General features: G+C 38.6%; 2 protein-coding genes across 2 annotated transcripts in view; both read left to right on the top strand.

The window, feature by feature from the left end:
* LPCAT2 (lysophosphatidylcholine acyltransferase 2) overlaps nucleotides 1–18,838 on the top strand; it is a 29,873-nt gene extending 11,035 nt beyond the window's left edge. Inside the window, exons 7-14 of the mRNA XM_035543320.2 lie at nucleotides 1,267–1,301; nucleotides 3,426–3,480; nucleotides 6,584–6,666; nucleotides 7,201–7,326; nucleotides 8,015–8,168; nucleotides 14,902–15,000; nucleotides 16,794–16,935; nucleotides 17,197–18,838. Coding sequence (XP_035399213.1) covers nucleotides 1,267–1,301; nucleotides 3,426–3,480; nucleotides 6,584–6,666; nucleotides 7,201–7,326; nucleotides 8,015–8,168; nucleotides 14,902–15,000; nucleotides 16,794–16,935; nucleotides 17,197–17,441 — 939 coding nt within the window. The 3' untranslated portion in view covers nucleotides 17,442–18,838. The remainder of the gene's footprint in view (nucleotides 1–1,266; nucleotides 1,302–3,425; nucleotides 3,481–6,583; nucleotides 6,667–7,200; nucleotides 7,327–8,014; nucleotides 8,169–14,901; nucleotides 15,001–16,793; nucleotides 16,936–17,196) is intronic.
* Nucleotides 9,594–11,097, top strand: CAPNS2 (calpain small subunit 2). Its single transcript, XM_035543321.2, has one exon. It carries the CDS (start codon nucleotides 9,728–9,730, stop codon nucleotides 10,472–10,474), a length of 747 nt encoding a protein of 248 aa, XP_035399214.1. The 5' UTR covers nucleotides 9,594–9,727; the 3' UTR covers nucleotides 10,475–11,097.
* Nucleotides 18,839–19,183: the final 345 nt, after the last annotated feature.

Here is a 19,183-nt window from a genome sequence, read left to right as displayed (position 1 = left end):
ACATTCTTGTATCACTAACTGGTAATCTGGAAGTCAAAATACTGACTTAAAGTGTACCTAGGCTAAATATTTTGCTTTGTAACTGAAGAATCTATTGCCCTGAGCTTATCATTGGAGAATTCCAGGCTTCCCAAGAATCAGCATGACGTAGTTGCTATTCTGATTGTGAAAAACTTACTTCTGGGCATCTTAGCTGTACTTCAAGGAAGAGGGAATGTAAGAAAATATTGCAGCGGAAGTTAGAGACTTCCTGCAAAGCCACAGAGTCTGTACTTTGAAGTCTAAAATGCACACAACTTCCCTACTAGTTATCCTTTTTTGGTTAAGCTTAAAGTCCTCTTACTGCAGACAGGCTTTCTGAACAAAAGCGAAGCTGAACCATGCACTACTTCCAATACCCCTTTCTTTCAGGCAGTTCAAGAGGGCAGCTTTGCAGATGGTTCTTTTTGTGTAACTTTCCTTTGTTTTGCTGGGTAAGTGTTTACACTCCCTGCGAAGTATAGGGGTTGAGCCATATGGCTCTGTTTCACCAGCAGGTGTAATACTGGGACACGAGTCTAGTGACTGTTAACATGTTTTTTCACTCCCTCCTCATTACACAAATCCAAAAAAGACCAAACTTTTCATTTATTATTTACAATGATTCCTATGTAAAATCCTTTTGCAGATCAATTTCAAAACAGTGAACCACTTAACAGGGACTGGAACTGCATTTCACTGATAGGATGTAAGGATCTGCAGCACACATTGTAAAAATTATATATAGGAAGTAATACACATAGAATAAGAAAAAAATGCAAAGCCAAAAAAAAAAAAAACACAAAGAAAAAGTATGATAGATTACCTATGCAGAGATGTCCTTGAAAACATATTTATGGACAATATAACATATATATATATGTCCTTGTCCAATGTATTTAGGAGGCTGCCTTTCTAAGTGGACTGGTGAAGTCCACTTCAGAAGACTTATCAGATTTTTTTTTCTACTTCTGTTGTTTAGATTAGAATGAATGATTTAAAACATCTAAATAACCACTTAAGTTTTATTCCTAATTGTTGATAGAACACAAGTCTGCCATGCTTATTTCCAGTTTTTTACGGCAAGAAATCCTAGACATATTGTCACCTTTATTTATTTTCACTACAGCACTATAACACCATCATCTGCTTTTACTAAACTTGTACCTGTTTTATGTTGTAACCTATCTGCTCTCTCACTTTGATCTCATTTTGTCATACATTTCTGTGTTTTATTTTTATCCTTAGGATACTGTGACCTGGACATGGCAAGGCTATTCATTGTAAGTTTCTTAATCTTACTAAAAATTACACATAGATTTTTTTCCCCATTGCTAAACAGTCTGCCGGACAGATTGGGCTAAGTTAAGACTCATGTTCTTCTAGATGTCTTTTTTTATGAGGGAGAAGTTCTTGGAGATAATGCTGTCATGCAGTAGATTTCATATCTGAATGGCTAGAGGAGGAGTTTTCAAACGGGAAAACATTATTTCCATCTCTGCCACTGCTTTGTTTAATTTTCTCCTATGTTTTGCACATTACACTAGACCAAGGGAAAATTGGAAATTCTTTTTCTTTTGGGAACAATCAGTGGCCATCAAATGCCATTGATATTAACAGTTTCCTACATGGTATACAAACAAGAGAAAATAAATGTTATTTTATCCCCTCCATTTATTTTTTCCCCACCTTCCTTGAAGAGTAACATGACAATAGGTGAAGAAGACAGGCAAAACAATTATGTTTCCCTGTCTTTCTGTTCTGACATCTAGGATTCTTTTTGCTTTTACCTGACTCAACAAAAGCAATTGCTTTTTTGAGATGCCAGTGACGAGGCTAAATATATAGTTTCTGACAATTAAACAATGAAAAAAGTTTTAACAGACCATTTTGGCTATGGGTCTTGTTTTTTTTGTTGCTGTTTCTTTTTGTCAACACAGGTGGTCTTCTGATATGATAAAATATTTTATTAAAAAACTTCTATAAACTGTACTGAAAATACTAAAACTACTGTCTGGGAAGCACTTTTCAGCTCATAAACACTCACTAGAACATTATGTGGATTTGCAGAATTCATAGACCATACTTTCATGTGGCATATATAATGCATCTAAGTGCAGCACTAATGATTTACTATGTGACTAAAATTTTCAGACAACTGATTTGAGACATATCTGAACTAGCGAAGTGGAGCATTTTAAGTGCTCTACTTAAAAGTGCCTTTTAAGCTATCATTAGTTAATCCTAGCACTCACAGACTTATAGAATGGACATTTTGAAAGTTGACCTAGATCAAAATACCCATCTTCTTTAGTTTCAAAAGATTTTTCGTATTATTGCTGTCACAGTTATCAGCATGCTGATAGTAATATATAGTACAGATTCAGTAGCATACTATAGATTACCTCGACGAAGCATTTATGCTCAAAGATTGAAAACAATTGTCTTTAGTTGTGAGAGAAAATGCAGAACTAGCAGTCTTCATAAAACATCTTGGGTATTGCAGCCAGAATGGACAGTACCAGTCTCCTTCTCAGAAACCTCCTGACCCAGTTTCTGCTTTCACTTGTTACTTTTCTACTTTTGTGTTTTACTGAGTGTCATGCCTAAAATTACATGCTAGGAAATCAAGCATTAAGGGTGGATTCCTGCAGAGAGTAAAAAGGATCACTTAGTTCTGCATTTTTTCTCCCTTTTATTTTTTCAAATTCAAGAACAGAAGAAAGATTGCTTTAAAGTTTCCTACTCTAATTTACATGATTTAAAGTAGAGAGCAAATGTACATTTCTGCTTAAAAATCTCAGTGAACAAGTCAGAAATAGAAGTGGTTATGCTTATCCTTTTTTCCAGCTTCTTCTTCCCCCCTACCTGTTAAAACTTGTCCATTTCTTAAAGCTCTGAAGGTCCTGGACATACTGACACTTAATTAACATATCTGTGTAAACATTACTATAATTTGCAAAATGGGTAGCAAATAGTTACAGATCCTTGCTTCAGTTCTGCAGAAGGAAGTTACTGGCTGTTTTGCAGATAAGAGAATAAAAAATAGGGAAGTAAAGCTGCTTCTCAGAATCAAAGCTCTTAAAGCTTCAAAATCTGTTATGTGTTCACCTCTTTAAAGATAAAATAACACATATACATTTTGCTAGCCAAAGAATTGTATAGTATTGTTAATAAGTATGACAACTGATAACAGGTTGCCTGCCCAGTGAGCAAGCAGCTGGTGTATGCAGAATTCCTACAGAAAAACATCAAACAACATTTCAGGAAACTTTACTACAAGGTACTTAAAAACCTTGCCCAATATCGGCTGTGTTTTCATCAATGCTTCAAAATGTTTCATCTGCAAATACTTTTTTAAAAATAATTAAAATGTCTTTTTCTTCCTCTCTCTTCCCCACCTGCAGAAAAGAGCTATTTGTAATGACGATGTGTCAGCTCTTCACAAGAGTAGAGGTTGAGGTAAGAATCAAAAATAATTTTATACTAAGGTTCAGTAACTCCTACTGAGTTCATACGTCAGCATAAATGCATTATTCACGTTCTTAGTCACTGCTAGTGAACAGTAAACAAATGTCTCAACAACAAGAACAGTACCACGGTGAGAATATATTCAGATTTGTTGTCCACATCTCTGTATCATTTAACCTGATGCATTCCTAAACGAAAGCTGGCAGAAAAGCCTTTATTTTTAAAGCACTGTAAAATCATTGCTAAGTCACTGCATGGATTTTACAAATGTATAAACTAACAATTATAATACATTCTATTAAAGGTAACTTGTGTTTTTTTCCCCACCTTCTCATTTCCCTGCTCCCTTTAAAGACTCTCTGTCTTCCTCACCACCTTCCCAGACTGAACTCTGAAAGGTTTCTGCAACTAAGAGCTCAAGGACTCTAGTGTTTGTACTGTGGAGAAAGCTGAGCCTTGATCAGTAAAACCAGTAGCACAGCACACAGACAGATGAATGGTAACTGACACGACATATACACTTCATAACAGCAGTACACTTACTCTAACGGCTTGATTCCTGTCAGAGTCAACATTCGGAACGCAGTAGTGAGGAGCCAGATAACAGCTGTGATCAGGTTGAGGGTTGTACTTCACATTCCTTGACAGACCCCAAAGATTGTCAGTATCGAGTAAGTTGGTTTAGGGACCTGAGTGATGGGAGAAATTTAGACAGCTTTTGCTCTTTATATGAAAAATACAGAACTCACAAAGTTGTGCAGAGCTCTCTGAACACAAGCAGTGTTGCTGCTACTGAAAACTAGCAATACAGTCTTTGTTGTCAAACAGCTAAATTCATTTTAAGGGAGCATCTTGTATACTATAATACATGCAGTAAACAGTTATATTTATGGAATGTGTACTAAAGATATAATTCTCCTCATGATTTTGTACAGAAGGACATACCTGTGTAATTCATATATGTGGGAACAAGAAATAATTAATGTAGCCCTTCCAGTAGAAGGTTTATTTCCCCCTACTTCAGAATGGAACTCAAACTTGCCTGTTAGAAAATAAGTTCTGTACCCAAAGGTGAAAAAAAACCATGAAGAAATACACAGCTTTCACAGCAGCATGTGTCCTCAGGGTGAAAATAATTGCTTAGCATCAATGCAAAAGTCTTACCAAAAGGCCAAATAGAAGGGGCAGATTGACCTGGAGAGGGAGGAAATCAGACTACTCCTTTTAGCAGTGGACTGCCACATACTGTGAACAAGCAGCCTCTCCATTCCCATCCGTGTTGCTCTGCCTCTACCTACAGTGCATCAACCATGATGCACAACTGCAGTCTGAGGAAGTATCTAGCCATATTGTGTATATTGACAATTAAACAGTGAACGTGGCAGTGAGTTTTATGGCTGCAAAAGTTGCAGCATTTGGCAAATTCTGTAAGAAGATAGTCCAGGTCAAAAGCAAATCAGAGAAGAATTTTTGATACCGAAAGTGCTGTGAAGAATTTTTCTTATAGGATTGCAATATGACAGCAAAGGTATACTTAGTAGTCATCACCTGATAAGCAGCTGGGTGTGTGTGAGATTATGCATGCCTCCTTGGGAGACCAAGAAACCAAATTCTTCACCTCCTGCTCTGGTTTCTGGCAAACTGGTTTTATGAATAATTAGTGGTAGGCAGGTTTTTTGAAAAAGAGGTGGTGTTTCACCTGCCAAAAATCTAAATTGCTGTCTGAGCAAGACCTCAGCCTCAAATGATATAATGACCACCTACAAGACCATAAACCATGTTTACACAGATAAACTTCTCAGACTTGTGTTTTCATCTTACCCAGTGATAACACCATTCTCCGTGTCTGCACAGAGTATCTGTGCTTCCTCAACCTAAGAGTTACATGACTTCTGCAGGGGAGTTGTAATAAGCAGGGACATGTGTCAGCCTTGAACAGAGCTGGCAGCTCCTTGTAGAAGGAATGAAATCTCAAAACTTCATGCGAACTGCTGGGCCCCTGCTGTCCTTCCAGGAGAGAAAACTCCTTGCTATAAACAGAGAATTGTTATGGCTATTTGACAGATAACTTGTTCCATAAACTTACTGGTTTTGGTAATGAAGAGGCAGCATTCCTTAAAATCAAAGACAAAAAGGCTGGTCAGGATGGACTGTATATATAGTTACCAGCTGGATGTAGTTACCATTATAGTAGTGTATCACCAACAACTAGATAAGAAACTGAAGAAACATGTTGACAGATATTTAGCAAGTGTGTCTACCAATGAAGTGTGAAACATCTTACACTTTTAGCACTGCTGCAGTCTAGGATTGAAGGGCAGGACTGCAGGGTGAGAGGCAGCGTGAGGTAACTGATAACCATAACTGAGAAAAGGTATGGGAAGCTGAGCTGCAGGTGACCACTCTGTAGACTGAAGGAGGAAGAACAGAATACACATCCACACACACAACTGCTGTAATGGATACCTGCTTAGATATCTGCTATGTTTTCTGAGCTTGGGAAAAGAGTGGGTTGTTTTGTTGGGCTTTTTTATTCTCTGCTTGGGGTTGCAAAATTTTATAGCATCAGTATCCATTTAGCGCTGTGTTGGTAATTCAGAGCTAAGATTCCATTTTCACCACAGAGGAGAAACTTACAGGAAACTTATCGATCACATCCTGACAGATACAATTAACAGGTATTGGGTGCTACTGTGGCATGTATGAAAAAAAAACTTATAAATCTTACACACTTTTCCACTAATAACATCATTTATAAGGAATCTTTGAAAAGGACTGTACAGGATTTCAGATGTGCATTCTTATAGACACAGCATTTAATTTTCTAACTATGTATGTATTTACTTTTCTTCTTTGGAGTTTTAATTTTTCTTTTTAAAGCTGCTTCTACCAACCTTTAAGAAGCAGTTTGGACTAATCTCGTTTGTGAGCCCGAGTTGTTTCTAAGGCAGTTGAGACCTCTAGTGTCCAGTTCTTTCATTGCATGGCTGACTTTTTCTCCTGTTTTTCCCCTATTCCAGACAATAATAAGAAACTGTCCATGTTGTTAATAAAGTGGTGACTATTAATTGATCCGATAACTCATTTCTTTCAGTTTTTGCCTGTTCATGTGCCTACTGAGGAAGAAAAGAAAGATCCCGTTCTTTTTGCCAACAGAGTCCGACAAACCATGGCAACGTATGTAATGTCATAAATAAAATCTTAGAGAACTTTTCTTTCATTTCTATCTATATATACTTTTATATATGTCCATACACATCCTAGCCATGTACTCCAGGTACACTGTCACACAGTTAAGTCCTATGTGCTATACATAGGTGTCAAATTCCTATACCAAAACATTGCTTTTATGTAGAGCATAAAGCAGATTATGTTGGAACATAATATGTTCAAAACATGGAAAGCTGGAATAAAATGTTGCCTTACTTGCTTGACAAGAATATGTAAATTGTTCTCTAAGGTTACTGGGCTGTATTTACAAGACTGTAAATCTTAACCCGTCATGACACTGCCATAACGTTTCACAGTATGGCTTCACAAAATGTATTGCTCTATCCTACCTTCAGCAAAGCAAGAATGAATTATCACGTGTTTTGTGTATTAGCATTAAAGCCAAGCTGAGGTGATGGGAACAGAAACAGTCAACTCAAAGTCATTTTAATATAAGAAGTTGATTTTCTTTTTCCTTTATTTTCTTAATTTGTTTTTCAGTGCTTTGAATGTGCCAGTCACTGATCATACTTTTGAAGATTGCAGACTGATGATTTCAGCAGGACAGCTAACTTTGCCCATGGAAGCAGGGCTGGTGGAGTTCACCAAAATTAGCAAGAAACTCAAGTAAGGGAAGTTAAGCTGTTGGTGGTAATAATTACTGCAGTTCATTTGTTATCTACAAAAAGATAAATGACCTGACAACTGACCTGGCATGGCTCTGGTCAAATATAAAGTCTGTGCACAGTGAATCTAGACTTGTTACATATGTGCCACACATTTATACAACTCCATCTGGAAAAATTTTCAGTAGTTACATGGCAATCATAATTATTCTTACCAAAGTGCAGAGCTGTAATTTTGTAGAGAGATCAGATACTTCCCAGGCTGCAGCAATATTAGTGTTTGGGTAGAGAGTTAGCTAACAGTGTTGAGATATATACCCTTCTGTTAAAGAAATATTCACAGTAACACCTAATGTAGCAAAATAATGTTATACCTGAATTTATGGCAATGAAAACAAAATCTCTCCACTGGACTAGCCTGTTGATAACAGGTTTGGGAAGGTAATCTAAGGAATTCTGAAATACCCAAGGATAGAACTGGCTGCTTTTAGTAGTAATGGCCATGGGGGGGCAGTCCTTAATTGCTGATTTCATACAAAATATCAGCCTGGAAGTACAGCATTTCCAGTGCTGTACACTCACGCTCTTGGCTATTTTTTGTCTTTGAACACTATAATAACTCCTACTGAAATTCCATCTGTTCAAGATCTGCTGTGTAGAAAAACCTCCTCTCCCTCATGTTTGCATAGCCTAAAATGGAATCACGTCAGAGAGCAGTTGGATACCTTTGCTGCTATTGCAAGTGCTTCCAAAGGGGGAAGAATTGGAATTGAGGAGTTTGCAGAGTACTTGAAGCTGCCTATTTCAGATGTCCTCAAAGAGCTGTTTCAACTCTTCGATAGGGTGAGTAGTCTGTTACCTGGCTGGAGATCTTGTTGGCAATGTTTTGTTAAGAACTACATCCCAAAGGACATTTAATTCATTACATCCAGCTTAGTAAATGCTTCTTGGTTAGCAATTCCACAAGCTAGACAGGTGACTCATACAGTTACCATTTTTTGTTTTGATGGAAAGAAGTTGGTCAGTTTGGAGTTGTGAGATGACAGCCATCTCTTGGAACAAGTTGCTGCACCACCACCACCAGATGATAATCTCCATGCTGGTAGTGGCTGAATATTTGCTTTTGCCTACCCCAGATTTTGCACTCATTTACATTCTGACAGCTTAATTAAGTGCTGTAGTTGTAAGTAAATAATTTAAGGCAGATTGAAGCTAACTAGAATGTGTGTTCCTGCTGTGTTTGTGAAAGGTGCTATTAGACACTGTAAAGACTCCTATTGCCTGTCTCCAACCATAAAGAAGGCATGTGCCAATGCTAATCTGATCATCTAGGCTTTCCTCCATAGTCAGTGGTGATCTCTCCCATTTTATACTCATCCCTGAAGATGGGGAAAATTGCTGTGTGGATGTGCCCCTCTAACTACAGCAGAAACTTAAGTAACTAGAGCACAGCGTAGAATTCATCTTACTGTATGTGTCCCATATGTGCTACACTGGAAGCAGTGTGTTTTACTGGAAGTGCTTATGAACCAGAGTTTGTTTCTCATCTTGGGAGCTTTCCTAATGCAGCATCATTCTTCCCAATCAAGTTAGTTCTAGCAGTACACCTGTCCTTGGGAGGGCAAGTTGTTGTGTTGATTTGAACTTCCAGGATTTTTCCAAATACAAAGGATTTACAGACTTTAAAATAGAGATATGTCAAATGTATTTCTGTAGTTGCTGAATGCACAGAAGCTCTAGCAGATAAGGTACTCATCCTTTTTCCATTCCTGCCTCCTCACCTTGGACTGTTGGCTCATACAAACACGTAGCTAAGTTCTGAAGCACAGCACAAATATAAGAGAAATACAGTGTGGCAACCAAAATAATTAAAGGCAATCAGGACTCTTTTCACCTCCCCTTTCTGGCACAACTGCTTCAGTGACTGGAATTAACAACGTAATGCACAGTTCACTAAAAAGTTGAAGGCATAAAAGATTGCAAGAACAGCTGAGACTCTAGTAAGCTTTCCCTGTATTCATCTTTAGGAGAGAAGCTTTACTGAGAAACAGTCACACTAAGGTGGCAGGGCTCTTTTCAAACTGCTTCAGTTATGAGCATATGTATCTTGAGACTTCTGCTTTTTGGCTTTCAGTCTCGTCAGGTTTTTTGCTAAAAAGATTTATCAAATCTCATAAAGCTAAATATGCAGACAAGAAGAAAGAAGCAGAGGCATATCAACAACTGGCAGAAACTGCTGAGATCTGCAATAACTCTGGCAGCTGGAGACATGCACAGACACGGTAAAGTCTAAGCATGCAGATAAGCTGTGTTCTGCCCACACCCAGCTCAGACACAGTACGGCTTTGGAGAGTTACAGAAGCACTGGATCTCTGAGTAACTCCCTTCAGAAAATCTTCGCCATGTTCCTGGCTAAAGCTTTGCTGAGTGGAGGAAGCGGTAGTGGCCGTGGAGGAAGCCTCGCACGTGGCCTTGGAGGACTCCTCACAGGAGGCGGACATGGAGGGAACCTTGGAGGACTTGTTGGAGGTCTTGTCAATCTCATAAGTGAAGCAGCAGCTCATTATAATCCAGAGCCACCTCCACCTCCTCACAACCATTTTACAAACGTTGAAGCTCATGAGAGCGAGGAGATTAGACAGTTCCGTCGCCTTTTTGTCCAGCTGGCTGGAGATGATATGGAAGTGTCTGCTACCGAGCTAAGGGACATCCTGAACAAAGTGCTTTCCAGACATCAAGACCTGAAGACAGATGGCTTCAGCTTAGACACATGCCGTAGCATGGTAGCAGTCATGGACAGCGATACAAATGGCAAACTGGGCTTTGAAGAGTTCAAATATCTGTGGAACAACATCAAGAAATGGCAATGCGTATACAAGCAGTATGATACCAACCAGACAGGCGCTGTTGGGAGAGCTCAGCTGCCAGAGGCCTTGCGGGCTGCAGGGTTCCACCTGAACAAAGAGCTCTGCCAGGTAATCGTGCGCAGATATGCCAGCGAGGACGGTAGCATGGATTTTAACAACTTCATTAGCTGCTTGGTGCGGCTGGACAGCATGTTCCGGACCTTCAAGTCCCTGGACCAAAATGGAAGTGGGCAGATCAAAATAACCATTGAAGACTGGCTGCAGCTGACCATGTATTCCTGAAGGCATAGCAGAGAAGAATAAGCTTTATCTGAAAGATACACATGGAAGACTGCAATCCTGTATTATCAAGCTGTAGTCTTTTCCTTATTCTAAGGTAGATGTAGGTAGAGGTACTTAGCTTAGCTTGAAGTGCTGTGATTCCTCCTGTGCATGTGTTAGTCTGCTATTCTGGAGGGTTTGTGCAAGTTATCAGTTGCGCAGATGCATAAGTCTGTCTCAGAAAACTATCTCTACACTCTGAAATGAGGGAATATGTTGAAGGATCAAAGCTTAGTTATTTCCTCACATAAAGCAGGCTTGTATTGGAATATAACTATTATTAAAAAAGCTCTAAGTATGGTGGTGTTTTGTGATGTTACTGTTCCAATTTGTCAGCATTCAGTAAGCTGAAATAAAGCTCTGCTTGCCTGAAGGCAAGCAAACCAGTGGAGTTGAATGGATTCATAAGTTGTGCAGTTATTTCTAACAAGGGAATAAACATTAAAGTTGCAATGACTGTAATGATCAATGAATTTACATAGTCATATTTTACTTCCTTCCTACTTCTGCTTTTTCATGCTTGTCTGCTGAAACAAAACCTGAGTAGAAGTGTCAGTTCTACCTGGTAGCCAGGACAAAATTGAAGGCATATAAGGCTACTTTTACAACCTTTTTCTCCTTCCTACGACTCTATTACCATATCTTTTCTCTCTCTCTCTCCTTGAAACCTTATTATAGTTATAATGAAAACAACTTAAAATACTACATTTATATTTAGAGAAGTTTGCTGTAGTAATGCAGTCACACAGCAGCCAGCCAGCCAAAATCAACCTCTGGCTATCAGACATAACTTTGCATCGGGGTGCAGCATCCCACTCAAGCTAATAACACAGTTTCAAGATGTCAATTTTTGAGTCATACAACAAGAAATAACACGAACTGTCAAAGGCCCATTTTTCTGAATTAAGGACTACGTAGTTGACGATAAACGGTTCTTGCTCTGCGAAGTAACAAGGAAGATTTCCCAGCAGGGTTGCTTTAAAAGCAAGTTGGCTAGGGTGTGTGCTGCCCGATGGGAATGTGACACCATGAGTGGAGCAGGCAGCAGCTGCACACAGCCTCCATGTGTAAGAGTCCAATGCCCCTGCTCCTCCCGATGTCTCCATCAGTGACTGAGAAATACCACACAATACCTGCAAGGCAACTGGATGCTAATGGAGTACTGAGGTTTGGTTTTGTTTCTACATTTCCATAGCTTTGATTTCTAAATCTTACAGTTACACTCAGCAAACTATTTTCTAAACTGATGAAATCTCCCTGGTATGCTTACAACAGCTTTTTACTTGCAACTTAGGAAGAAAGTAACTTATAACTTTTGCTTTTTTTTTTTCCTCCTGCACTGTGTTTAATACCAAGCCAGGTAACACAAAGAGTAAAAATATTTGTGTTGGCTCAAACTGTGATGAAAGAAGTCGGTTCCTTTCAAATGACATTCACCCTCACCCCAGGTATTCAGTGGAAAAGTGCACAGTTATCCACAGGGGCATTTGGGCTCTCTGAGTAACAGAAAAGTGGGCATTGAGAGAAAGTGTGATGCCTCCAGGTGAGCACCACCCTACCAGGTTTGCGTCAGAATTCCCTTTCTGACAAGCTACAACTTGCATGTAGCAACAGGCAGTTGAAATTTTTGAGTGAGAGCAAAAGCCTCTTATATAATGAGCCTGAATGTGAACACGAGCCATGCAAGTGCAGTTCCTCTCCAGGTGGTCCAGTTGTGGCTTCTCTCTGGTAGCCCTGTAGCCAACTCAGGGTTTACTTAGCTAATCAGAACAGGAATGACCAGTGCACATGTGCACTTGATTTTTCCTGTTGCCTTTGTGCAATACAAGTTTTGGGGCAGTAGTACTTCAAATTTTACCGACTGCATCTGTCTTGCAGAGAGCTTTGCCAGCTGCGTAAAGCTAACTGGTTATCTAGCTTTGATCTCCTTGTGCAGCCATAAATGGAGACTGTTTATGGCAGTGGAAACTTCCTTCTCTAAAGAGTAAGGTTCATTATATTATATAAAAACTACATCAAAACCCTAATTACCCCACATGCTGTAGCAAAAATAGTAGCAGAAAACTTGTTTAATTTAAGAAAACAAGGACTGTTGAGGCTACACTCTTTTGGTTATTTTAATAACATAATTAAAAACATATAAACATGTTCTACTTTGATATTTAGAGAATTGGAGCTTAGCTCACATTTCCTTAAAATACGCTTGGGTGTATAGGCTGCAAACACAGCTAGATATGTGTACAACAACTGTTGTAGTTGCTCTTTTGTGTTGGTGCTACAGAAACATGGAATGTTTTCCAGTGTTTTCAGTTTTACTTCCATCTCTCTTCCCAGGCAACAAACCCTATCATTTCTCCTTAACCAAAATGCCAGAGTATATGGAAGTTAGCCAGCATCCTAGGGCTTAGTAGACCTAGTCACAACATGATCTTACAAGTACAGTAACTTCATTTCATACTCAAGCTGCTGGCGTTCGCTGTATCAGATTGCTCTCAGTTTTGATTATTGGGTTTTAACGCTTTAAGTAAAGTAACGTGAGCCTTGTTAGCTCTTGTCATTTTTCCATGTGCAGCCAAAGCTGTGTTAACTGACTTCAGAAGTTGTTTTTGAATTAATTTTAAAGTTTACTGTCCAATTCTTTTTCTGTGATAAATATTCTTAACTTTATGTATGTTTATATATTCTAATGCCATCAAACAATCCTTTGCTAAGAATAAAGTCTATAAAACTGTCCAAAAATAATATTCCAAAGCCCTTTGGACAAGTATTATCTACACTTCTGCTTCAGTTGTTTTAAGAGTTTAGGTTTATAATGTTACATTTTAAATCTAGGGCTATTATAGTTTGGAGAACTGTGACACAGCCAAAATATTTAAAGTGAACCTCTGCTGCACAATGACACAACTGATTGTTAAATTAAAACGGCATTTATGAGAGAATATTGTCCTTTTCTGATGATTAAAAGCTGTCAAAAGTTGTATCCCTTGACACGCACCAGAGTGACTTAAAACTATTCATATTTTTGCTAAAAAACTATCTTAAGATCTAATCTCAGTAACAGAAATCCCTGTTTCCTAGAGCCCAAGACTTCCAAAGCACTCTACAGAGCAGCCTTAGCATTTCTCCACTGGGGAGCTCCATATTCCACTATTCAGCAGGAGAAAACCAGGAACAGAAAGGTTAAGCATGGTATGCTAAAGTGGGCATTGGAAGCTGGTGGGAGAGCCAGGAATAGAAGCGAGTTCTGGCTGTTTGCTACAGATTTACCCAGGAGACCACCCCTCTTTCACTTGGCTGAAAATGTTTTGTGCTGTTTGTTCTCAGACTTAGGGAGTCCACTTAAAAAAAAATAAAAATCTTGAAATGTACAGCACATTATCCACGAAAGGAACTCTGCTTTACATTTTTGTTTGCTTTTCAAATGTTTTTGACGAATGTCCTTAACTGTGAATGTTCCAAACTATAAGCTGTGAGTCATCACAGCTATGCTTTCATTAGCTGCTCTGGGTCCCATCACCAACACTAACATATGGCTGCTTCCCTAGGCTGGATGTTTCCCAAAACCCTCAAGAAAACTTTCAGTGTGGTCACAGGAACATTACTGACTTAAACATGTATTCCAATGGGTGTCTGCAGCTTTCCCTGTCTGGAAATACGATGCAGCTTACATGGAATTAATCACAAATCCCATCAATGAAAGCATCAATTGAAAGAGCTGTGTAGTTACCGCGTGGAAATGTTCATTCAGGTCAAAGCTGCAATTATCAGACAGGCTGCTACAATTAACTCATTGCATTTCTAGCTTACAATGTATTTGCTTCAAAACAGCATGTAGGGCAATGCATTTGCTTCAAAGAAAAGCTTAAGATAGACCATGTTGATTTACTGCGTTGTCAGGCTGTACTTTTGCTGGCAGATATTTTATTGCTGAAGGTTCTTAGGGAGAATTAACTCAAGGCAACAGCCTCACTGTTGACCTTTTTATTCTAGGATGTTGCATTAGTCTGAGCTAGTGCTACATGAACGGTTCCATTTACCTTAAGCACCTGTATTCCAGTTCTTGTTAGAGGCTTCTTGGAGGCCATACACAAAAGAAAATCTCCTAAGTTGTTTTAAATCTTTTCATTTGGGTGTTTACAAGATAGAAATTGATACCCATTGATGCCCCAAATTGGGGATCAATTTCTGTCTGTTGGAAATATGTACATTGCTACTTCATCCCTATTATTACACAAATTTAGAAAGCTGTTAGTATTTTATCCAGGAAGAAAAAACGCCCTTAATGTTGTAGCTGTCTTAGTGCGTGTTGCGTAGTTGATTGGTACAACAGCTTTTAAAGTGATTTGCACTATTAACCATAACTCCTACCATACATATTTTGGTTTCAGAATGGAGACGGCACCATCGACTTCAGAGAATATGTAATTGGTTTGTCTATTCTTTGTAACCCAGCCAACACAGAAGAGACTATTCAGATGGCATTTAAGGTAAGTTCACTTTAGTGTAAATCTATAAACCTGACAAATCAAGACTGACTGTGAATTTGTTAGTTTTCAAATCATAAGTTTATAGCTTCAATCTGTTATGCAAATGTGAGTAATTCTCTTAAACCAATTGACATTTAGAGTGTGAAGGGGAGGGGGAGAATTGCAGGCATCAACTTCATAGAAAAGGGTTTCAAAAGCCATGTGGAGGCACTAATGAATATGTAACTTGGCAGGCTAACTCCAAAAATGATTCAGCAGCACTTGCAGTTTTTTCCCCTGAGGTTTTTTTCTGCTGTGATTCTTCAGTGTCGCAAGTAGACAATAGCTGGAACAATATTGGAACAATATCCTCTTGGATCAAGTGCTCAGTAAAGTCCCTCTTGTTAACAGCCTAGGAGGTTGGGGTGAGAGGAATCAAGAGGGCTATTCAGGACTGGCATATCCAAAATTGGGCTGCATCAGAGATCATCTATTTGCTTGTCCTATGGTTTCCTGATAGTTTGGGCAGTTGAGGAGTGGTAGCACCTTTCACATCCCAAGTACAAGCATGCAGCATGCAACCAGAGATGCCCATTTTTGAATCCTTGAACACAAAAATGCCTAAGTGCCTTTTTTTTTTTAGTAGATATTTGACACAGATTCAGGTATTTTACCCACCACTCTGCTCTTATGAACAGCATTGAACATTGTATTAAGATATTGATCATATTCATCTTAAACTGTATACATTTTAATATTGATTCTTATTCAGGAAGTGCCCATATTTTTGTGGCAATCCATTATTATAGTTGCTTTGCAGATAAGTGCCATAGCTGTTCAAAGTTGTTAATGCTTCTGGAGGATGTTTTATTACTATAGATTCCTCAGAAGAAGCAAGCCTTTGGTGTTTTATTCTTTTGTTTTCTAGACTACGCTCTTCAGTAGTGTAACAGTTGCATTGATTATAAAAATTGTAATTCGTTGTAATTCCCAATTCAGTGTGAAATGACTGGTTCAGCTGGTAAGAAGTCCATTTTGTCCTGAAATGGCACTATGGGTTTTCTTTTGCTACTTGTTTTCTTTGCCACTAAATGTACTGTCCTTCATAATGGGACTCTTTGCCTGTAGCAAGTGCTTAAGAATTACAGCCATCTATCCCTTTCTCAAGGGGGTGATTCATAGCAGATGCATATTGTCGCTGTGCTGGGAAGGATGGCATGATCAGTGTACACGTACTGCCTGCATTCCAGTCACCAAAATTCCTTTCCTGGGTGACAGGTCAGATATACTAGAAGTTAGGTGTTATACATCAGAGCATAAACTATGGCAAGTTTATCAGATGCCAGACGTGCCATAACTGGAAGACTAAATTGGAAGACTAAAACCTAAGATATGATAGTATAGAGTGGTTGAATCCAGCAGACCTTCAGTATAGCTCGCAGTGATAATTATCATAAACCTTTGTTTTTACGTGTTGTATAAGTTCTCTTACGGAGCTAATGCTGTGAGGTTTCTTTGCTCTCGCAGGTTTGCTGCATACTTTTCCTAGTACAGAATATTCTAATCCCAACTACAGCATGTACATTGCTCTGCTAAATCTCTGCTTAGTATTATTCCAGAGAAAATGCATAAAAGCTCTTGTAAGAGAAGGTAGCTGAGGTGGAACCAGTTAGCTGGTCAACTTTTCAAATCCCAGGCATTGTTCGCAAATCATCTCTTGAATACTTGAAATCTAATATGGGTGGCTGGTTTGTACACAGAAGGTTCACAGGCAAGCGAATGCTAAAGCATTTCTACACATACGTCTTTTCCAGCTCTTTGACGTGGATGAGGATGGCACTATAACGGAAAATGAGTTTGCTTGTATCATTCAGTCAGCTCTGGGAGTGCCTGAGCTTGATGTTTCTAACCTCTTTAAAGAAATAGATGCAGATGAAACTGGGAAGCTGTCCTATGGTAAGTTACATCCTTTTATAATGAATAGCACTCTGATGGTCATACCAACAGTGAGACCTCTTTTTCCCAAAAATATCTGCTGGTTCTCATATAGTTTCTGGGGAAAACTGTTGAAGCACAGTCCTAGATACTTTGCATAATATATCTGAGATGCTTCAGAAAAACCTAACTGGAGGTCACCTTCATTAAAAGGAGCAGACTCTGAAATTTTCTTTGATTCTGTTGCCGCACTGTAGTATCTGTGCTTTTTATATTTTTCAGATGAATTCAAAGACTTTGCACTCAAGCATCCAGAATATGCCAAACTGTTTACTACATACTTAGACCTACAGAGATACCAGCTAGGTATGTTGGAGGAAGATGACATTCAGCCACCTGAAGCCAAATACACTCCAGTTGGAAATGCAGTCCCAGTCTCAAAAACAAGACCAGTGGCAAGAAATAAAGTCTGTCCTGCAGACAACGAAGGGGATAACTCAAGTACCTCAGACAAAAAGGATGACTGAAAACAGTTGAAGAATTCATCTCTTGAATTCTACAGGAATGTTTTCCCTACCTATTCACAAGCACAACTGATAGAAAATAGAGATGAAAGTTATAATTAAAAAAAAAAAAAAGTTTCATGTTTTTTTTACTTTCATATCTGGAAGAGCTATTCCTGTTTGAGTGTAAGGGAAAAAACACTGTAATTATTCTGTCTTTGATTCCAGTATCACACCATTAGGAATGTTGCTCACTGTCTTCCAAGTTCATGCTTCCACAAAAGTAACGGATGTACTAAGAGGGTTAAAAGGCTCCAGCGCTGACATGACCTCTCACAATAGAGACTGAGGAGTCCCAATGTATAAAAACAGGTAGAATTTTTGGTGCTGCTCAATTCTTCTACATCCTTAACATGTCTTAAGGGAAAAAATAATTATACCAGAGTGTTTTAATTTTCAAATATCCCTTAGACTTTCTTCAGAGAGACAGAAATTAGTTACAGGAAGCTGAGAGTTGAAGCTGGTGTTTTCTTTTAGTTGTCCTTAGATTTCCCTTAACTACTTGTGAACTATAAAGCCTAAGCTTCTGAACAGGACATGCTGTTTCACTGATGTTAACAGTAACAGCTTTAGGCTTAAAGGCTAGTTAAAGATGGAAGTGGCTGCATTTCTATACAACAAAAAACTAATCAGAATTCCAAGATAGCAGTTCACAGACCACAGGAAAATGTAGACAATAAGACCCAAGAATTAATGGACTATTTCAAAATAAATAGAATGTTGCTTGCAATAACAACTGTTCAGGACCACATTAGGAGGAACATTTCAAACCTCAGCATATTTTTATTCTAATAGTTATCAACAGAGGAATGTGACCTTGCTCTGCAAAACTTGAAAGGTAAATATGCTGTCAAACCATAGTTCCAGTAGTTTATACCTACTCTGAAATAGTCTCCTAGAAACCGTATTTGCATTACTGTGCCATTACTCATTATGGTTGTAGGGTCTGATTCAAAACCAAGCTCTTTCTGGTCAATGATTTGAGTATGTTTTGCCTCAGTCTCGTCTAGTGCACTGGAAATTGAGCCTTTTCCTTTTTCTGTCCTTCATCTGAATGCACTTTATACAGCATTTTAAATATATAGGTATTTATGCAGATAGCTTCTAAATAAAAACTTGGAGTGTAATGACAGGATATTTTCAAACTAAAATTGAGGTGAGCAAAGTCTAGAATGTCTAGTACCAAAAAGAACCTATTTTCAGGTGGTTTTCATATGTGAAATGTCAAGCTTTGCCTCTAAATTATTGTTTGCGTTTTCTGGCTCCAAGTGTATTGCCATGTTTAATCTTTTCTGTATTTATAACTGTGCCTATCCTGATGTTTCACGTGCTTAAAATAAATCTATATTTTTACTTGAAGACTTTACTTGAACAATGCACGTCTTTTTAGTACAGTTGGAAGGGCATTCTATTGTGAGGCACTGGGGGGATTTCCAGGAAATCATCCTTATGATGTCTTACCTTGCTAAACACAGTGCAATTCCAAGTGGGTATTTCTAGTTTAGAGTATGATGGCACTTTTCCTTATGCTATGGCTAAAAACGTAGGACAGGACTGATGCTCTTCCAAAGAGTTACTTCTGCTGCCTGCCTCAGCAAGAAGGAATATGATACAAAGAAGACTTGCAGGTATCTGGAAAGATCTCCCTCTTTTCTGGCAGAAAATAAGGCATCACCATTGGTATGTAAAATGAGCGACTCCAACCA

The sequence above is a fragment of the Cygnus atratus genome, chromosome 12 (genome assembly GCF_013377495.2).
Source record: "Cygnus atratus isolate AKBS03 ecotype Queensland, Australia chromosome 12, CAtr_DNAZoo_HiC_assembly, whole genome shotgun sequence".
NCBI lineage: Eukaryota > Metazoa > Chordata > Aves > Anseriformes > Anatidae > Cygnus > Cygnus atratus.
Note: the sequence above shows the minus strand (reverse complement) of the source record. Positions and strands in the feature narration are given on the sequence as shown.

Coding starts and splice junctions, on each gene's coding strand:
- CAPNS2 (XM_035543321.2), top strand. CDS start 9,728: ATGTTCCTGGCTAAAGCTTTGCTGAGTGGAGGAAGCGGTAGTGGCCGT.